General features: G+C 52.7%; 1 protein-coding gene across 1 annotated transcript in view; it reads left to right on the top strand.

Annotated features, from left to right (window-relative positions):
- The first annotated feature begins 874 nt into the window (after nt 1-874).
- Nucleotides 875-21701, top strand: part of CBX7 (chromobox 7) — a 30367-nt gene continuing 9540 nt past the window's right edge. Inside the window, exons 1-4 of the mRNA XM_069102842.1 lie at nt 875-1202; nt 3513-3556; nt 11980-12045; nt 18989-19055. Of these exons, the coding sequence (XP_068958943.1) occupies nt 1134-1202; nt 3513-3556; nt 11980-12045; nt 18989-19055 (246 nt within the window). The 5' untranslated portion in view covers nt 875-1133. The remainder of the gene's footprint in view (nt 1203-3512; nt 3557-11979; nt 12046-18988; nt 19056-21701) is intronic.

Below are 21701 nucleotides of genomic sequence, written 5' to 3'. Positions count from 1 at the left end.
AGTAGCAGAGTGAGGAGAGCAGGCACTGCATGGGGAGATGGGGCGGAGGTCCCAGGAAGAAGATGTGGCCACTGGGAGGATTGTGAGGCGGGATGAGTGAGGATAAAGCCCAGAGACTGGAAGGGGGTGCGGGCGGAGGGTTGGCGTGAGCAGCGAAAGCGCAAAGAATGAGAGGCAAAGGTAACGAGCTCGATTTTGTACGAGTGGAATCCGAGGTGTCTCTGGGAAAGAGAGAGACAGGGGGAGAGAGGGGGGGAGAGAAAGAGAGAGACGGAGAGAGGAGAGGAGAGGAGAGGAGAGGAGAGGAGAGGAGAGGAGAGGAGACACAGAGACACCGAGGGAGAGAGAAGAAGAGGAAGAGAGAGGAGGGAGAGAGGGAGGGAGGATAGACACACTCTGGGAGTTGGATGATAAGAAAACCCATGTACCCAAGAGCCTGGAGGAGGAGGGTCCGGGCCCCTCCAGGCAGGAGGCCCGCTAGCGCTGGTCCCACCAGCCACGCTGGACGCTCTCTGCTCTAGTCGCCTCCGGACCCTGGCAGGCAGGTGCCCTGGCCCCGGAGCCGGGGAGCGCCCGGCCTCGGGATGCCTTTGGCGCATCCCCCTCTGCTCCCGGCCCGAGCAGGCGGTCCCGGGGGAGCCAGGGGCAGCCCCCGTCCTTGCCCCCCACCACGGGAGGGAGAGCTGCGGAGCTCGGGGAGGGCTCCCGAATTCGGGGCCCCAGTGGCCTCGGGGACTCGAGGCCCCGCCCCTCCTCGCCCCGCCCTGGCCCAGGGCAGTTCCGATAAGGGGTAACCGATGTCACTGGGCGCGGGGGGGCGGGGCCTGGGGCAAGGGGGCGGGGCGGGGCGGCTCGCGGACGCGCGTGCGTCCCGGGGAAAATGTTGCGCAGGTTCTAAAATGGAACGTCGGCGGCGGCGGCGTGAGTGAGCGCGAGGGGGTGTGTGGCCGTGACCGTGGTCGTGGCCGTGGCTGTGGCTCTGCGTGGTGTGAGTGCGTGTCTGTGTGCGTGTGTGCGCGCCCGCCCGGGACCCCGCGCACCCTCGGGTGGCAGCGGCGGCGGCAGCGGCAGCAGCGGCCACCTCCTCTCGAACCCCGGGCTCCTCTGGCCAGCCGCCCCCGCCGCCCTCCCGCATGGAGCTGTCTGCGATCGGGGAGCAGGTGTTCGCCGTGGAGAGTATCCGGAAGAAGCGTGTGCGCAAGGTGAGCCTGGCCGGGGGCGGCCGCGGCGCCCCACCTCTGTGCAAGGCCACTGGGGCCCCCGCCAGCGCCGAGGCGCGGAGAGCTGGGGACCGGCCTGGGAGGGAGCGCCCCTCTGCACCTTCACCTCTCCTGCGGAGCCCGGCTCTCGCAGGCAGGTGAGGGAGGCTGGGCTGCCTTGGCCGCTGATCTTGGGACCTTCCCAGAGGCTGGCCCCCATCTCAGCCGGACACCCGCCTCAGTTTCCCGCCTTGAAGAACTGGGAGGATGAAGCGGTTGTCCCAAGTGGCCAGTAGAGCGCTTTGAGATCCTTGGCTCCAGAGTAACCCCGGAGTACTCAAGTTGGGGGTGGAACTTTGCAGGAGGAAATAAAAGTCGATATTCTTTCGTGCCCCCTACCCTCCCTCCGAGTCTGCGGCAGGTGAATTTGGCCAGCATTCCCGGGGACATCACTTCCTCCTCTCCCCCATCGCTCCCTTCCTCCCTTCCCCATCCATCCCCACCCCCCTCGGGTCCCGAGACCGCATGTCCCAGGACCGCGTGTTCAGACTTCCCCGGAGGATCTTTGCTCGCCTGGGCCAACACTTTGGAGCTCTTCTAGGTCCTGGGACGGCCCCCAAACTCCGCCCTCTCGAGAGACCCGGCCCTTGGGGGAAGAGGGTTGGGCCTTTCGGGTCCATTCAGAGCCATGACCCAGGCTGGGGGGTGGGGTGGGAGGCGGGGGGCGGAGCTGGGCTCTGGTACCCTGCAGCCTGGTCGATTTAGAAGGCTTCCAGAGCCCGAGCAGAAGTGTCCAAGCTCCCCTGGCTAATCTCACCCTGGCAGTTCTATCCCCTCCTTTCCAGGTCCGGCAGGGAAATGGGCCGATTCTGATCCCGAAGCTGACAGCCATCCCTCTGCCCACTAATTCCGGGCTCTTCATTGAGTCCCGTGGCTCTTCCGAGACAGACTTAGCACTAATGGGGGTCTGGCGGAGGGAGCCTCGAGAGTTTAAGCCAAAGGTCAAACTCCATCCAGGTCCCCTGGCTCCACCTTAAAGAAGGCGGGTCATAGTAATGTAGCTGTTGGGGAGAGCCTGGAAATTTCTGCTACCTGCCCACCTACTTGGGGCCAGGAGCTGTCCAGGTGGGCTCCAGGACTTGTGACTTTAATTTCATGGGGAACTTCCGGGGTGGAAATTCCCTTCACAGGAGCCACCAGCCACGACTTGAGCCTCAAGTGACTTGCCAAGGTCATGGAACCTGTAAAGGTGGGACTGGAAACCAGGTCTTCTAACTCAGAGAATGGCTCCCTTACCACTATGAGCTACAGTCACTCCTTTTCCGTGTGTAGTAATATAAATCTTTGTTAATGTGTATACACACAGTATAGTAACTAGATTTGGATCTGGGTTCAAATTCTGACTCAGCTATTTATTTCCTAGGTGACCTTGAGCAAATCACTCCATTTCTCTGGGCATCAATTTCCTTGCCTGTAAAAATAAGAGGGGTTGGATTAGATGGTCTCTAAGGTTACTCCTAGCTCAGGAGCTGGGGCTCAGACTCGACCTCCCTGGGTCTCAGTTTCCCTATCTGTAAAATGAGGAAATTGAACCAGATGTTCCCTGAGGTCCCTTCAGTGAGTCCCTTCAGGTCAGCTCCAATGAATAGCTCACATTGTGTGGGGCTTAAGTTTTCAAACCACTTCCCTTACAGGAAACTCATGCCCATCTACAGGCATGACTATGGTGACATTTTACAGTTAAGAATACTGAGGTATCCTCAGAAGTTAAATGTCAGTCATTACTCAGGAGTTAAGTGTCTAGTCAGCCAACGAATGTGATTGCCAGGACTCAGATGGAGCCCTTCAGGTGCCAAGCCTGGGCTCTTTCCATCTATGCCTCTTATACAGGAATGGGAGATTGAGATCCAGAGCACAGACTGGGCCCCCTATAGTTCTAGGCCCCAACTCCTTAGCCCATCACTTCCCTGAGAACTGAGTTTGGTGCTGATAGGATCAAGGGGAGGGGAAATGTCCCAAGAAGAAGTTTTCTTCTGTTAGAAATTTTAAAGAAACATAAAAGTTTTTACAAAGAGTTTTGGAGGCACTGGAAATGGATGCTTCCATCCCAAGGCTCTTTCCTGGTCCAGGGAAGCTTAGGGTGCTCCCTGGGTGTGGGAGTCCTGGGGCTGCCCAGGACAGAGCTGGAGGAGCTTCTGGAGGGCTGGTCAAGCCATGGTATGTTGACGATCAGCCAGGGACAGGTGGCTCCAGTTTGGGGCTCACTGTGTGTTTTCTCTGCCTCCCCTCCTGTCTTTCTCTCTCTCTTCCCAGGGTAAAGTGGAATACTTGGTCAAGTGGAAAGGATGGCCCCCAAAGTAAGACTTGTTTGTGTGTGCGTGTCTGTCCATCCGTCTGTCTGTCGCAGTAACAATACCAGCCCTCCCCATCCTGAGCCTTAGCCTCCAAGGACTGCCCTCCATCCATCCCTTCTTCCCTTCCCTGCCTGCATCTTATATATGGCTCACCTGGTACACCGAGAGGCACTGTGGGTACAGAGAGGAAGAAGGCATAGGCCTGCCCTCAGGGAGCTGACAGTCTAATCTGGCTAGCACAGATATGAGCAGGATCCAGGCAGAAATCACGGAAGGCTTCCTGGAGCAGTTGGGCCCTCACCACCAGCAATAGCAATAATAACATTCCCATAATGCTTTAAGTTTGACAAAGTCGGTCACAAATGTGAGCCCATTTGATCTTTAAAACAGCCCTGGAAGGTTAAGGCTATTCTCATCACCCCCATTTTACAGATGAAGAAAATTGAGGCAAACAGAAGTTAAGCAGCCTGCCCAGGGTTACAGTTTAGAACTGTCTGAAGCAGGATTTGAATTTAGGTCTTCCTGACAACTTGAAGGAAGAGGATTTTGACAGGCAATTCTAAAGGGTGTTTTTTATTGGTTGTTTCCGTTTCTGCATTCTTTTTGTTTCCCTATATGTTCCTGCCCAAACAACTAGGTGGTTTAACATTCAGCAGATAGTCAGGAAACCTGTGTTCAAATTCAGCCTCAGACACTTAGTAGCTGAGTGCCCCTGGGCAAGTCACTTAGCTTCTGTTTGCCTCAGTTTCCTCAACTGTAAAATGGTGATAATGATAGGACCTCCCTCCCAAGGTTGTTGTGAGGATCAAGTGAGATCGTGTTTGTAACGTGCCTAAAAATATAGGAGGTGTTTAATAAATGCTTATTCCCTTCCCCTTCCCTTTGCTATTCTCCCCTATCAAGAGCCAAATCCTGTATAAAGAAGAAAAAAGGTAATTCTGCAAAAACTGACCAACGCATCATCCAGAGCTAACAGTATATGCCCCATTCTGCCCCCACAGGTCCCCACCTCTGCAAAGTCCTTCCATTCTTATAACCAGGGGGCAAGCCCTTCATACTCAACCCATCCCATAATCTCATTTAACAAACATTTATTAAGCTCATAGCACAGTAGTCAGGAAGATCTGGGTTCAAATCCTGCCTGTGACCCATCCTGGCTGTGTGACCCTGGACCAGTCACTGAACTTTTTGCTGCCCCCCAAACAATTCACTAGGACTGTAAGTTGAGGAGAAGGTACAAGCCTGCATTGTTAGAGGGAGGTTCTGCATCTGGGGGGTTAGTCCCCTATGCCCATGGAATCACATGTCTAGCTCCCTACCCTCAGACACTCAGCCCAACCCTCTCATTTTACAGAGGAGGAAACTGAGGCCCAGGCAAGTGAAATGATTTGTCCAGGGTCACACATCCTCCAAAGTCAGCATCATACATGAGGTTTCCTTGTACCAGGCTGTGGTTCCTGCCTGGAGTTGTCTAATTCCTACACAGATAAACGACTATGTAGTATAGACACTCCTTGGGAAAGGGCCAGTTCTCCAGTGTGGCCACAGTTCAGTAAACACAACATTTATGCACATTAGAGGAAAAAGATGGTAGCAAGTAAGGATAGGTGGGTGAGGAGATGGGTTCCCTGCCTCCCCCATACCCTGCACTGGCCTGCCCTGGTCATCTTTGGGGTCTGAGCTTGGGGGTCTGGGCTGCCCAGGCTGCTGGGCTCAGGGACCAGAAAGCTTGGAGGGGGATCTGGCATGTAAGAGACAATTATTCCAAACAGTTCCTTTGGAGAGAGAGTAGAAGCCTCCCTTGGACCTGCCAGGCAGGCATTTATTAAGCACCTATGTGCCAGGCTTGCTAGGTGGCGCTGCAGTGGATAGGTGCCAGGCCTAAAGTGACAAAGCCTCATCTTCCTGAGTTCAAATCTGGCCTCAGACATTTACTAGCTGTGTGACCCTGGGCAAGTCACTGTACCCTGTTTGCCTCAGTTTCCTCATCCGTAAAATGAGCTGGAGAAGGAAATGGCCAACCACTCCAGTATCTGCCAAGAAGACCCCAAATGGGGTCACAGGGAATCAGACATGACTAACAACACCAATCTCTGCCAAGTGCTGGGGATAACAAAGCCAGACCCTGCCCTCAGGGAGCTTACCTGGCATCATAGGATTTAAAAAAAATTATGTTTGTGTTTTGTTCAGTCATTTCCAGGTAGGACCCCCTCTTCTCCCTATCCCACCCCCACTTTCATGACGAGAGATGTGTGAGAGAAGCTGTGAAAGAAGAAAACCCAACCCAGTGGCCCCATCTAACATCCCACACCCATAACCCTTCTCCTTTCCAAAGGGGCTCCTGCTGTAGAGCGGGAAGGGACTTCAGAGATAATCTAATACAGCCTGTCCCATCTTACAGAGGAGTAAACTGAGGCCCAGAGGTGGAAGCTGCTTGCCCAGGCTCACAGAAAGAGTGAGCAGCAGCATGGGGATTCCAACCCATGTCTTTTGACTCTGAGTTCAGTGTTTCTTTCCAGTAGAATGTAAGCTTCCTGAAGGGAGGGACTATTTTCCCATTGTTTCTGTATCTCCGGCAGCCTAGAACATAAGTGCTTAATAAATGTATGTTGGATTGGATTGCTTTCTATCAAAGCCCATCTTTGCAAGGCTAGCTCCTTATCCCAACATGTCTTGGCTCTCAGGCAGCTCGAGCCCCTACAATAAGGAAAATTGTGTTGTGGAAGGGGGGAAGGAGAAAGTAAGCATTTATTAAGCACCGGATGTATGCTTAGATCAGGGGGCACTGATGGGTAGTGGTATCAAACTCGAATAAAACCAGCTGCATGTACACTTAGAAAACCACAAATTAACATCTATGCTTTGTTATATTTTTATTCATTTTGTTAAACATTTTCTAATGACATCCAACGACACAGCTGGGGAGTTTTGGTGGAGGCGTTTTATGCCTTCATTGAAGGCGGTGAACAGGATCTGTCTTAAGGATTTCCAAGGGGAAAAGCATTTATTAAGGACCTACTATGTTCCAGGCACTTTGCTAAGTGCTTTGCACATTTCTTTCTTTCATTGATTCTCACAACAACCCTGGGAGGTGGATGCTAATATAATTCTCATTTTATAGTTGGGGAAACTGAGGCAGAAAGCGGTTCAGTGACTTACCCAGGATCACACAGCTAGTATGTGGTCTGAGGCAGAATTTGAAGTTGGGTCTTCCAGACTCCAGCCTGAGCACTCTGTGCACTGTGGTGCCCCCTAGCGGCCACTAGATGAACCCAGCTGTCTTGGGAGGATATTTTTTGCCTCTTCCTGGAAATCCTGGAAGAGAGCTGTCCAGCAGGGCTGCAGCCGCAGGTCCTGCCCTGACTTGGTGATTCTGAATTAGGGGGAGCTCTCCTGGCACCCAGGACTAGGAGGGGCCAGGGACTCTCTCCTAGGGCTGATAGCAATTCTGGAGGGGCCTCAGGCTGGGTGAGCCCCTAGCCCACATTCCAGTCCTGTCCTTGAGATGTAGCTGCCCCTGAGCTGGCCCCCCCAGCCATCTCTATATATGCCCAGCACTGTTCTGGCAGCCAGAGAGCAGGAAGGCAGGATCTCCCTGGGCTGCAAGGCCTGACCTAGGCTGCCAAATTATCTCAGTGGGAGACAGGTTTGATTTGGAGTTGGTAGACCTCGGTTCGAATGTGGGTTTGGCCACTTGCTACCTGTGTGATGTCATTTCCCTTCTCTTCTCCGTTTCCTTGTCTGCAGAATGAGGAGGGTTGGACTCAGTGGCCTCTGAGGACCCTCCTAGCTCTTAGTCTAGGCTCCCATAATCCCTTTGAGTATAGAGGAAAGTAGTACCTGAGCTTACCCTTGAATGATTTTAACAAGTGGATGATGAGGCCACAGGGTAGAGAAGGGACTCCAGTGCCGATGATATAATCAGTTAACCAATAAATTAATTAAATACATTTAAAAAAAAAGAAGGAACTCCAGGGGTGAGGCACCTCAGTGACAAAGTCCCAGAGGTGGGAAAGTGAAGGCAGGAGTTGAGAGTTAATTAGCCCTCCTCCCCCAGGATGGTGAGGGTCCTAGAAGCTTCACCTGAAGAAGGGGGCACTTGGAGGGCTGGGAGTGATAAGCGGCATGATCTCTGTCTCCCAATATCTGAAGAATAGTCATGCAGGAGAGAGCCTCATTTGGCCCCTGAGGGCAGATCTAGGACTTTGGGGGGGGGGGACTGCAGGAGGCAGATTGAGCTTCATTATAACCCACCTGAATCTCTCCTCCATTTCCCAAACAGTGAGAGCTGTCTCAAAGTGGGATGGACCACCTCAAAAGGTAGTGAACTCCCCATCCCCGACTGTCTTCAAGTAATAGCTAGATGACCACTCATCAGTGAAGGCAGAGCAGCCATCACTGTTGAGGTTCGAGGTGGACTAGATGATTTCCGAGGTCCCTCTGGAGCATGTGAAAGGAAGTCAGAAAGCTGGGGGGGGGGGCATTTTGTGCAGGGCCTTGAATGCCAGGATAAGAAGTTTGGGCTTCCTAGCAGCTAGAAGACACCTTAAAAGGCATCTAGCCCAAACAGAGAGGGGCAGAAGCTTGCCTGGGGTTGGCGAAGTAAGGAGTAGTGGAGGGATGGCCTCAGGGGTCCCTCCCGTCTTGCTGAGTGGCTGAGCTTGCTGCAAGGGGACGGATGTGGGCACGGTGGAAAGCTGCAGGGGCAGGGCTCCACTGTATCCTGGATTGGTCAGGGAATGCCTCTGCCCCCCAGCCCAGGGGACATGCAGGCCTGGGCCCGCCCCCGTGTGTCCCCCACCCTGAAGAGTGCTGACCCTCCTCTGTCCCGTCCCCATGCCCCCCCAAGATGGGGGAGGGGCCCGCGGCTGCGCCGAGCGTGCCCTCCTCCCCTTCCTGGTAGTTGGCACGAGTGCCAGGCTGGGCTCTGAGTCAGCTCCTAGAACGCTTGTTTACAAGTTTCTTCCAGAGGTGGGGAGGGGGAGAAGGAGGAGCCCAGAGGGAGCCTGGATCACATGGCCTGCTGTTTTCCGGCTTCTCAGCTTCTCCCACGCCCTCCATCGAAGAGCTGATGCAGCCTCCCCCAGCCCAGTCCATCCCCCTACTCAGATCTGCCTACCCGCCCGTGACACCCCATGGGATTTCGGACTTTGTGTTCAGGAGGCTGCCCCCTGCCCACCATGTTCCAGAAGGGTTCTGACCGGCAATGTCAAAGCCGAGAGAGGCTTTAGAACATGGGATATCAGACCTGGGAGTGCCTTTAGAATATGGGATGTCAGACCTGGGAGAGGCTTTGGAATGTGGGATGTCAAGGAGGCTTTAGAACATAGGATGTCAGACCTAGGAGAGGCTTTGGAATGTGGGATGTCAGATCTGAAGAATCATTAGAACATGGGATGTCAGGCCTAGGAGAGGCTTTGGAATGTGGGATGTCAGATCTGAAGAGTCATTAGAACATGGGATGGCATGCCTGGGAGAGGCTTTGGAACATGAGATGTTAGAGTTGGGAGGGGCCTTAGAACAGGGTATGTCTAAACTGAGATACCTTAGAGATTATCTAGTCCAACTTCCTGATTTTACAGATGGAGGAAGTGAGGCCCAGAGAGGAAAAGTAACTCAGCCACAGTCACACAGCGAGTCACTGGCAGAGGTACACTTGCAGTCAGGTGGTCAGGTCACCCAGTGACCTCCCCCATCCCCCTCCTACAGGACACTAAATAGCCAGCCCCGCCATGTCCCTCTGACCTTTGCCCTCCTCTCCCCCAGGTCCAGCTTGGTCAGTGTTTTGCTGAGCTGCTGCTGGACTCACCACCTCCTCCCCTTTGTGCCCCACTGCCCATGTCCCCCAAAGGGAGCACGCAGGGATGAAGCATGTGAGATGTACCAGGCGTGGTGCCTAGGGCTTCACAAACATGGCCTCCCCAGGGGTCCTTGGCTGTCCTCTCCATCTCAGGAGGAAGGGACTTTCCTGCTTCAGATGACATCACTTTGTGGGGGCTGGGGGGCATGGGCACGGATGAAAGACTGGGGGGGTGAGAGAATCCAGGCCTGGCATTGACTCATCCTGCTTGTCTCAGCCCGTCCCCTCCTCTACAGAACTTGGAAGAAGTTGACAATTTCTGCCCGAGTTAACATTTGATAGGATCCCCTTTGGGTGACACATGGGCCCTCTGGGCCTACATTCCTCCTCTGCAAAAGGGCTGGATGACCAGAGGATCCCTAAGGACAGCCCCCCAAGCTCTGACATCCCCTATTCTCAGGCCCCCCCCCCAGTTTTGACATCCCCTGTTCTAATCTCCCTTCCAGCTCTGACATTCCCTATTCTGAGGCCCCTCCCAGCTCTCACATCCCTTGTTCCAAGGTTCCTCCCAGCTCTGACACTCTGAAGGAAGCCAGTCCAGATCAGGATACTAGGTGCCGCCTCATCTTCTCCCAAATAGCATCTTCCCAGCCCCTGATATGTTTTAAGATTGCCTTGTACAAAGAAGGAAAGAGGCTGGGGAAGTTGCCTCCTCTCTGGGCAGCCATCTCCAAATCTATAAGCTGAGAGAATTGGGGCAGATGGCCTCTGGAGTCCTGGCTTGATTCTGAGGAGCATTGTGGTAGGGGGCATGGGGCCTGGATTCAGGCAGACCTGACTTCAGATCGTCTCAGACCCTTCCCTGAAGCAGGCACATAAACCAAGCCCCGGTAAATCTCTGGACTCTGGTGCATGCATCCATATAATGGGCACAATAGCCTGCCTGCCTCTAAGGGTTGTTATGACTCACCAATAACATTTGTCCGAGTGCAGACTTGGAGTCACAGTGAGAACAAGTGCTCACCTTCCTAAAGTTCAGGAAGGCTTATAAAGCACTCCTTAAAAACCGTATTGATCTCTCGCTTTTCCGCCAGCTCCATTTCCCGCCATGCCTCTCGCCCAGCCCCTCCCAGAGAGGCAGCCCCAACAAGGAAGAAGCTTAAGAGTTAAAAAAAAAAAAATCAAGCCCCAAACTAACATCAGAATCCTGACCACAAAATACTCTTTTGAAATTTTATTTTCAATTAACAAACATTTATTTTTCCCCCTGACATTGGGGGGAAATCAAGAAAACCCCCCTGTACCCAAGGTGCAGTAGAACAAAAAAGCAAATTCCTGCATCTTCCATGTCCAAAACTGTGTCTCCTCCTGCCCTGATCAGGAGGGGGCTGGGAGGGGTCTTCATTCGTCCTCAGGACTCAGGGCTGTCACTGTCAAACAGGGTCCTAAAAAGCTGTCACAAAGCACCCACTGAAGCACAGGGTCTGAGTATCATTATCTCCCCCTTCCAGAGGAGGAAACTGAGTCCCAAAGCTAGGAAGTGTCTCAACGGGAATTTCAAACCATGTCTTCCCAGTCCAGACCCAAAGCTTTCTCCACCTCCTCATGCAAGAGAAAGGTCCATTCAACCAAGATGTGTTGAGTGACTGGCCTGGGAGAGGCCCTGGGCTCCACGCAGTAGGGAACAGTGGGAGAAAGACTATTTTTGGCTGATAGGGAGCCTGCTGGTGGGGCTGGGTGCATAACCGATTCAGGAAAAAATGTGAAAAAGGGGTGCTTAGAGCAGGGGCAGAACAGGTAAAGCAGGGAAAGGCCTTAGAACAGAGATGTCAGAGCTGGGAGGGGCCTGAGAACAGGGGATGTCAGGGCTGGGAGAGACCTGAGAACAGGGTAGTCAGGGTTGGGAGGGAGCCTAGAACAGAGAATGTCAGAGCTGGGAGGGAGCTTAGAACAGAAAATGTCAGGGCTGGGAGGGGCTTGAGAACAGGGATGTCAGAGCTGGGAGGAGCCTGAGGACAGGGGATGTCAGGGCTGGGAGAGACCTGAGAACAGGGGGTATCAGGGCTGGAAGGGACCCTAGAACAGGGAATATCAGAGCTGGGAGAGAGCTTAGAACAGAAAATGTCAGGGCTGGGAGGGGCCTTAGAACAGGGGGTATCAGGGCTGGGAGGGGCTAACCCAGGGTTCTCTCCCTGGTACTAACCCCCAGGAACCTTCCAGTCTAGCATGGGCATAAGGCTGTAATTGCTCTATGGGCAATCTGGATACAAACATAGGTCATGATAAGTAGTGCTATAAGATACCTCCCCACCTGGGGGCATTCTGAGAATGAAGGAGGACTTCCTGGAGGAGTCGGGTTTCCAGGTGGGCTTTGAAGGGTGCTGTTCCATGAGCCACAGGCAGGAGAGAAGGAAAGAGCAGGGAGGGGCCAAGGCCTGGGAGTCAGGATAGCAGAGCCATGCCTGCCTTGACCAGCTGCCCCCTTCCCCAGGAGGGCAGAGCCATGCCCGCCTCGGCCGGCTGCTCCCTTCCCCAGGAGGGCAGAGCCATGCCCACTTCCGCCGGCTGCCCCCTTCCCCAGACCTGGATGCTGCTGGCCAGCGTCACCTTTCATATCTTTCCCCAGGTACAGCACGTGGGAGCCAGAGGAGCACATCCTGGACCCCCGTCTCGTCATGGCGTATGAGGAGAAGTAAGCAGGCCCTTTGTTTTCGTGCTGGTGTGGGAGGGGGCACATGGCACTGTTCCCAAGCATTTCTTGAACCTCTGTCCTGAGGCTCAGCTCCAGAGTGCAGAGGAGCCCACGGTGGAATCATTTCTGCCAGCATTTCTGAAGCACCTACTGTGTGCTAGGCCTGGGAATACTGAAGTGAAAATGGCATGGGCTGTGCCCTCAAAGGCAGTCCCCCCTTTTTGGTGGCTCCATGCAACATGGGCCCAGACATGGGCATCAGAGGGACAGAAAAGGTCAGGGACAGCTGAGGGTCAGGGCAGAATCCAGGCAGGCTTCGTGGAGGAGTTGGCATCCAAGTAGGATTGTAAAAAGGGTCATGATCTCAGCAAACTAGGAGAAAAGAGAGTGCGCTTTGGTTTTGTTGGGCATACAGCTCATGCCCACACAAATGTAAGCGACCAGACAAGGGCTATCCAATTGAGGGCCAACCAGTGGCCCAAGCAACTCGTGCCCATCCTGGGGCAGAGGAGGCATCAAGAAACATTTCCTGGAAACTTGCCTCAGTTTACCTCTGTAGACTATGCCAGGGATACTCTTCTATCATTGAGAGATCACTCCACTACCTCCCCCAGCCCTCTGTAGGGGAATGACCACTGGCTTGGGGGTCAGGAGCCTGGCTGGATCTGCCATGAAGCTCCCTCCATTCCTCTGCCTGGAGATGACCCCTAGGGTGGCATTTCCCAGATCCCTGGCCCACTATGCTGCATTGGTCCACACTCCCAGTGTCCCTGTGCCTCAGTTTCCCTGCAGGGGAAAGCGATATAAACACAAGAAAAATTTTGGTGGTTTTTTTTAAGTCGTGGTTGCAGTGAAAATAGTTTATAGAATATTGTGATTTATAAAGGCAAGAAGCACCAGTCTAAGAGTAATGGGGCTCAGGTTCCAGTCCAGACTTGGGCAGGCCGCTTCCTCCCTAGGCCTCAGTCTTTTCATGTGTAAGATGGGGAGGTTGGACTCCAGGACCATTAAGGTCCCTCCTAGCTCCCACATGCACAAGTTGTCAGAGCTGGTGGGGACTTGGAGCGTCTGTAGTGGGAGGGAGCTTAGAACCGAGGTCTGAGCTGGGAGAAGTCATAGAGCACAGAATGTTGCATCTGTGAGAGTGCTGAATCTGGAGGCAGAGGACCTACTCTGTTACTCCTACCTGGGCAAGTCCTTTAACTTCTCTGGGTCTCGGTTTCCCTCTCTGTAAAAGGAGGGAGGTGGATAGATCATCCCTAAAGTCTCAATTCCAAAGCTAGAATCCTATGACCTGGTCCTGCTCTGTTGTACAGAGGGAGAAACTGAGGAGGCTCAGGGAGCTGAAGTCCCGGGCTTATAATCCCAAGGTAGGCAGGGGCCTTGGGAATCAACCTGACCATTTCAGGGTAGGAATCCCTCTCTGACATCCCCTTTTTGCTTGAAGACCTCCAGCAAGGGAGAGCTCCCTCTTGTAGCTCAGTGGCCCATCTGTGGTGGGGGAACCCTAAGCATTAGTATCTGCTAGATGCTACTGGAGTTCATGACCTTGGCCTCCCCCGGCTTGTGGCTATGTGACCAGGACACCAGACACCTAAAGGGGAAAGCGTCCTGGCCCTGGCCCTGACCAGCCAGGGACCTTGGTCAAGTCACCATTTCCCTGAACCTTAGTGTCCCCCTTTGTCAAATGAGTAGTGTGCATTGGGTGAATTCTGAGAGGTTCTCACCCAGCATTATGAAGCCTCTCCTATCCCTGGGGCTGCAGAGACAAAAGGAGACAGGCTTCACTCTCAGGGAGCTTCCAGTCATCCCAGGATGAGTGTTCCCCCAGGGGAACTTTCCCGGCTCCCTCCTTCCAGTGACCCTCTTGTGCTTGGTCGAGATACTCACTGTCCCTCTACCTTGTTTTCCTTGCAAGGAACCTGTCAAATGCCTTTTTTTTTAGGTTATGTTCACCTTGACCTTTCACTTGAAGAGAACTAAGTTGCACTCTCTTCCATTCACAAACATTTGCCCCCACTTTGCTGAGTGCCTGGCTCTGTGCTGGGGCAGGCACTGTACGGAAGATAGGAAAGAAGGAGAGTGCAGGCTGGAGACCGACCACACACACACACACACACACACACACACACACACACACACTCACTCACACACTTATATACACTCACATTCTCTCTCTCACACAGTCACATACACACTTTTTCTCTCTCATATACACACTCACTTCTCACACACACTCACACACTCTTTCTCTCTCACACTCACATTCTCATACACACTCACACACTCTCCTCTCTTCTCTCTCTCTCTCTCTCTCTCTCTCTCTCTCACACACACACACACACACACACACACACACACACACACACACACATACCCTGACACACCCTGCAGAGGCCAGGAGGGCAGACAGACGGTCCCCAGATGTGCACAGGAGGGCCTCATCTGCAGCAGATGGCCCAGAAAATGTGGTATAAATCAAAGCTAATGATCCATTGACTTGTCATTTACTGGAGTCTTTAATTTCCATTTCTCACTCATTTGCACATTACTTTATATTATTTTAATTGGTATCTTTTGGTCTTATGTCACCTTTATTTCAATCATTCTTCTCCCATAGAGACCCATCCCCAGTGACAGAGGACACAGAAGGCAATGAGGAGGGAAAATAGCTCAGGGAAACTAGCTGAGGCATCATTGGAGTGGCTTATATGCCGTGTTCTGCATCCATAGACCCCCACCTCTACAAAGAAGGGAAGGGAGGCCGTTTTCTCTTCTGCCCTTTGGGGCCAAGCCTGGTCATTGTAATCACACAGCATGTCGGCCCAGTTTTCAGCAGAGTCTGTTTCTGGATTCCCACCACCCTGTCCCCAGCCTCTCTGCCAAGCTATTGGCAGCCCATTAAATATAACAACAGAAAAAAAAAAACCTAGGGCATCCTGGAGGCAGTGAGGCTGTCTCTTTTTGGAAATTGTTTTTTCTGATTTCTGGGTTTGGACTTGACCTAGCAAATTTCTTTGAGTCATCTCATTTAGAACATGTTTGAAGGCTCTTCTGAGGCCCCCATTCAGGTAACCAGGGTGAAAGCAAGGCCCGGAGAAACCAGAGGAGGGAGACACCACTCCCAAGAGAAGCAGCATCTCAGGATCAGATGGGTTGAGGCCTGAGAGGTCGCCTCATCTGACCCCTTCCTTTTATAGAGGAGGAAACTGAGGCTTCCATGAGGGTGTGAGTGACACGGGGAGGAACTGGCAGGCCCAGGCTTTGAACCTGACTCATAGATTTGCCGTCATGTACCTTTTTGCAACAGGAGGGAAGGATCAGAGCTGGGGGAGACCTGAGGTAATTTTACATATGAGAAAACTGAGGCCCAGGGCTGAGGCCAGGCAGGCAGGATCCTAGGACTGGATCTGGGAGGGGCCTCTTTACAGAGGAGGAAGCAGACCCAGACAGTTCAAGAGCCAGGCTTTGAACCCAGGTCCTCTGATGCTCCACCCAGAATTCTTTCTGTCACAGCCTTCACTGAGCTGAGCCCCCAAAGGGAAGAAGGGCTTCAGGCTGATGGAAGTGGGGGCAGCGCTGGCTTCCAGACTCTGTTCTCTGTTCTCACACACACACACACACACACACACACACACACACACACACCCCTCTTACACTCACACAATTCACACCTTCATATACACACACATGCAATACACTCACACAATACCCATTCACACACTAATACATATTCACACACTAACATGCCAACACAATACACACACTCTAAGACACACTTAAGCTTATATGCACACACTCATACATATACCCACAACACACCCACACACACACTCAAATACAATATGCACTTATCCTTATAACACACACACCCTCCCAAACACTCATAGACTCACACTCACACATACACACTCATACACAGTACAACCACACACATATACTCTCACATACACACATGCACACACATGCTTCATTGGCACACACAATACACACATCACACTCACATGCTTACACACTCATACACACAGTGCACACATGAGACCTTCCCACTATGTACTCTCACATACACAGATTCATGCTTACACTCACACAAGAGGGCAGGCTGAGAACAAAGCAGGGCAGCTTTCTTGCATCAGCTGGAACCCTGAGTGCGTGCTGGGCCGGGGACATCCTGCTGCTGACAGGGGGCCCAGCCCAGCTCAGGGTACACACACACACACACACACACACACACACACAGCTTGTTTACCTAAGGGGCCACAGAGAGGGGCCAGGGCTGAGGGAGGCTGCTTTCTCCCAGCCTCCACCACCCTGGCTGCCTCTGCCCCTGTGGCCATGCCCTGCAGCTCCTGGGGGACTCTCTTTCCCGTTCCCCCTGGGCTGAGCTGGAAGCAGATGCTCAGCAGGCTTTCAGCTGGGGCATGTCTGTCTGGGAATGCACTGAGTGAGCCTTTGGAGGCTCAGGTTTCGGCATCAGGGGCTTTTTCGAAGCTGGGCCCCAGACTGAGGCTGACAAACAGCAGCTCTGATCCCCTCTTCTGCGGCCCAGAGCCATCCCTCTTCACAAGCTCTGCTGCAACCCAGCTGGGTCACCAGTGACCTTGATCTTGACCTTGGGCTGCCATCACCCATCCATGTGGGACTCCCCATTCCTCTCCAGCCAGCTCAGATTAGGGAAAAGCCCCAGAGTGCTTTGCACTTTTCCAAGTGTTTTATCTAGACACGCAAGATTCCTGAGAGTTTGGGAGGGTCAGAAGTTATTATCCCCATTTTATAGGTGAGGAAAACTGAGTTTCAGAAAAACTAAGTGGTTTATCCAAGGTCATAGAGTGCAGAGCTGGATGTGGAAGACCCTCAGAGGCCACCTGGTCTAACCCCCCCCATCTTACAGAAGAGGAAACTGAGGCCTAGACAGGTCATATGACTTGGCCAAGGTCACACAGCTAGTAAGTATCTGAGGGAAGATTAGAACCTAAGTCTTCTGATTGCAAATGCAGGATTTATCCTGCCAGATAGAGTGAATTCACAATTGGCAAGATCCTAGGAACATTTGGGTCAGTCTATTTTACAGAAGAGGAAACTGAGGCCCCCAAAGTCTCTGACTTTCCTGAGGTCCTACAAGTAGTATGTAGCAAAGTCAAGACTTGAACTCGGGTCCGCAGACTCCAAAGTTTGGAGTTTCTTCCGTTTTTAAGTTTCTACATCAGGGCATTTCTTAGACCCCCAACAACAGTCTCACCCTTTGAGCTTTCCCTTATAACAAACAAAAAGTTGTGCAAAAACAGCAAATAGCAGTGGTTTCTGATGGGGTATGTAACATTTGGCACCCATAGCCCCCCACCTCCCCAGTGAAAAGATCCTGTATCTGGAGCTGTCATGGTCATCCAGTCCACTCCAACTCCAAACCCTGTACAGGTACTTAGGAGACTGGCTGGCCATCTCAAAGGCATTTTCTAACTTAGACATTTTTGTACATTCTGTCCATTTTAGAAACTGGGACCCAGAAGGTGGTTTTTCTTTCTCAAGGTTACCTTGGCAGTCCTCACAGATACCGCACTAGAACCCAGGGTTCTTTGCAGGGCTGGCCTGCGCCTGACTGCGGGACATAATGTTCCAAGTCCCCCTATGGGCCTCTCTCCACCACTCCCCTTCAACACCCCGCATTCTGGCCCTTCCAAGCTTCATTCTCTCCGCTCCAACAGCTGCCAGGCGACTGTTGTGTGGTTGTGGGCTCGCCCCTTCCCGGCCCCCTGGGCTCTGCTGACTCCTTCTTCATCCCTGGCCTGCGGGAGGGCTGGGTCTGTTCTCCATTAGTCCAGTCTGGGCTCTCTGGCTACACCGGCTGGTCACGATCACACGCTCCCAGAGGGCAGCAGTAGGGTGTGTCCCCTTGCAGCTTCAGACAGAACCAGGATTTCTTAAAACTGATAAATTGGGGAGGGGAATGCAAGAGAAAGAAAGCTAGAGAGACCTGGAGAAGAGAGGAGAAGGGAGAGAAGGAGGGAAAGAAAGAGAGAAGAAAGAAGAAGGTGGGAGAGAGAGACAGAGAGGAAGGAGAAGGAGAGAGAGAGGGAAGGAAAGAGGAAGGAGGGAAGAAGAAAGATAGGAAGGAAGGAAAAAGAAAAAGGGAGAGGGAGAGAGAAAAAGGAGAAAAGGAAGGAGGAGAAGGGAAAAGAGGAGAGAAGAAGGCAAAGAGAGAGAGAGAAGAGAGAAAAAGAAAACTTAGATATAGATTCACCATGAGATGCCCAGAACGTGTGTGAAGGAAGGGACTCCAGAATCCACCTAGCCCAACCCAGTAGGATGTAAGCTCCTTGAGGGTAGGAAGGATCTGACATTTACCTCTGCACCCCAGCACCAGACACATAGTAGGTGCTTACTAAAAAAGAACTCCCCAACAGCCCCCAAAGTGGTTGTCTAGGCTTTTGTTTCAAGACCTCCTGTGATGGGGAGCTCACCACCTCCCAAAATCACCCATTCCTTGTTCTGCCAACCAGAGCTGGGTAGTTTTTCCTAAATCCACCTCCTGTACCTTCCTTCCACTCTAGACCAGTGTAGCTGGGTGAAGTTAGGTTCCTCCCTTGAGGCTTTTAAAGAAGATTGTAATTCATGCACAATTTTGCTGGACTTTCCCTAATCCCAAATGGCCTAGGCAGCCTCCAGGAGGGCATCTGTGGTGATGGGATGTCCCCATACGGGGACATCCTCAGGTTAGGGTCTGAGGACCTGGGTTTAGTCCCAATTCTGCCATCTGTCTCTGGGTGCAGCACTTCCCCTAGCCTCAGTTTCACTTTCTGTAAAATGCAGGCAGTTGGATGAGATGAGCCTTTGGGGCCCCCCAGAGTCAGCCCAAGGGTCAGGTGACACACATGTGCTCAGCTACCCTTGCTGTCTCCATCATCGGTTTTTCCTTTTCTCCCTCCATCCGCCTCATGCCTCCCAGGGAGGAGAAAGATCGTGCGTCCGGGTGTAGGAAAAGAGGCCCGAAGCCCAAACAGCTGCTGCTGCAGGTAACCTCGGGCCCCTGCCCTCTCTCCCCTGATTCTGGCCTTGGTCACTGGTTGGATAGATGGGGCTCCCCGTGGTCTCCCGCAGACTAGCCCAGGTCACCATGGAAGGGGTGGGGAGCCCCAAAAGTGTCCCCCAGCAGGCCAAGGTGCTTATCACCACCAGCAGCATATAAAAGCAACCAAGGAGAGAATGGGATGGCAGCTCACATACAGGATAGGGCATGGATAAAGGCCCAGTGGGGAGAAAACACAGCATGAAGTCAGTGGATAGCAGGGAGGATGTGAAGGGGAAGCAATGGGAACAAAGTTCAGCATGGCATCGAATGCCAGGATCAGCAGCTCCAGACTTATCCTAGTTCAAGATTGGACAAGTCACTTCTCTCTCTAGGCCTCAGTCTCCTCAGCTGTAAAATGTAGGGGGTCAGAGGACTTGTGAGGTCACTTCCAGCTCTAACTTCATGACATTCTAGACAGCCTAAGAAAAAAGAATGAAGTAACAAACAGTAGCACTCAATTTTAAATTCTAGTTCTGGGAGAAAGACTCTTAGAGCCAGGAGAGCTGGATTCAAATCCTACCTCCCCCACTAGCCGTGGGCCTCAGTATTCTCATATATAAAATGGGCATGTGGTCCTTGTCAGGTGGAGGGCAGAATGGAAGTGGGAGCTGTTGGCCCAGCCAGGGTGATTGCCGAGGACCCCTGATTTCCTCGTCGAGGCTACTGGGCACGGAAACCATACTCTGTACGACTCAGGATCTCGGGAGGGTTGGAGAACCTTGGGCCCTAATCCTTTGGGCTCCAAGCCTGAATGTCTCTGGGGCCTGTGTGACTTCGCCCCCCGCCTCCCCTTCCCTCCCCCACAGGTTGTAGTCTCCTTGAAGACAGAAACATGGTCCTTTGTCCATCTCTGTTTGCCCTGAGGTATACATGGGAGGGCCTCCAAGGAGCTTGGTTGAGATGGTCTGCCGAGGCAGTGTGGTTCAGTGGTTTGATCCCTAGGCCAGAGGACCTGGAGCTGGAGTCTCTGCCTTGCTGAGCTCTAGATCTGTGGTCCTGTTATCTGTGAAGGGTAGATCAGCGGCTCCTCTCGCCTCCCTGACTAAAGACTGATGGCTAGAGGAAGGGGGAACAGGGCTAGCAGCTTCCTTGGGCCTCCGCTCACATGTGCTGGTCCAGCTTTCTGCCCTGGGCTTCTGATGGGTCAAGGTCAGAGCCATTCATGGTGAAGCCCACACTCATGCCCACAGCTGGAAGGCACCTGGTCTAAGCCCTGCCTGACCAGAATTGCCACCCAGCTCACTGCCTGGAGATGTTCGGGGAGGGAACCCCCCCCACCAAGGAGGTCCATTCCACTTTGGGACACTCTCTGATTAGGAAGTACTTCCCTCCTCACTTCCCCCTGTGCTTTCTGCTTGTGCCCTGTGGGGCCAAGCTGACCGAGGCTGATCCCTCTTTCACACTACCTGAAGACAACAGTCATGTGCCCCCTGCGCCTTCTCTTCTCTAGCCGAAACACCCTGAGGTCCTTTGCCCAATCCTTCCATCCACTCCCAGCCTGGCCCCTGTCAGGACCCTTTTTGTGACTGATCTAGCCTGCTGAGTACAAGGTCAACTCTCCATTTTTCTACTCTAGTTTTGAAAGCTGGTCTGACTGTCCCTGGGTCACATAGCTGGTGGCTGGTCAGCGGCCACATTTTTAGAGTGGCCAGAGGCATCTCCGTTTTCTCTCCTCTTAGTGCTAAAATGAAAGGTCCGTGCTGGCAGGGACTGTTGGATTTGGGGCTGCCTGACACATAGTAGGCCCTTAAGGAAGGCTTGTTGATTAGGTATCTGCAAAATAAAGAGACTGAGATGGCCTCTGGTTGGAAGGTCCCCAAATCTGTGCTCCTGTGAGTTCCTGTGAGCTGGGCCCTCTGCTGGTTACTGGGGAGATTGATGGCCAGGTCCTTCCTTCAGGAAGCTTATAGTCTAATCCAACAAATAAAACATGGACACAGTGACTATATATGTGACAAAATCAAACATGATAAATGCATAGGAGAAGGGCTGCCAAGTCTAAAGGTGGAAGGACCCTTACAGCCATCTAACCTAACACCCCATTTTTACATAGAGGGAAACTGAGGCCACAAGTGTGTCCAATGTCACATAGGTAGTAAATAAAGAGGCAGGACTCAAATCCTGATCTCCTGACTTTAAGTCTATTGGGAGATATTGCAGTATAAAGGAAAGAACATGAGCTTTGGAGTCAGAAGACCTGGTTCATCTCCTGTATCTTATGCTCACTGCTGGGGGGACCTTAAACAAGTCCCTTTCCCTCCCTAGGACTTGATGACCTTCAAGTTCCTTCTGTGATTCCAAGAAAGGAGAGCTCCCTTCCCAAATGGGGGGTGGTTGGGACAGCCTTAGTTAGGAGCTCAGTGCTAAGGTACAGGCTGGACCTCAGTGGGGGAAGGAAATTAAAGCAGGGGGCAGCTGGCTCTGGGGAGAGACTTAGTAGGTGGTCTTGGATGGTCACAGCAAGTCATTTATGGTGTAATTATTGTATTTACAATTAATAACAGAGAGAAGGGGCAGGGGCAGAGAAAGGGAGAAGGGGGAGGGAGAGAGAGAGAGAGAGAGAGAGAGAGAGAGAGAGAGAGAGAGAGAG

This window comes from Petaurus breviceps, unplaced genomic scaffold, assembly GCF_028583685.1.
Source record: "Petaurus breviceps papuanus isolate PSGF00001 unplaced genomic scaffold, PetGlider_PUasm1.0 558, whole genome shotgun sequence".
In the NCBI taxonomy this organism is placed as follows: domain Eukaryota; kingdom Metazoa; phylum Chordata; class Mammalia; order Diprotodontia; family Petauridae; genus Petaurus; species Petaurus breviceps.
Note: the sequence above shows the minus strand (reverse complement) of the source record. Positions and strands in the feature narration are given on the sequence as shown.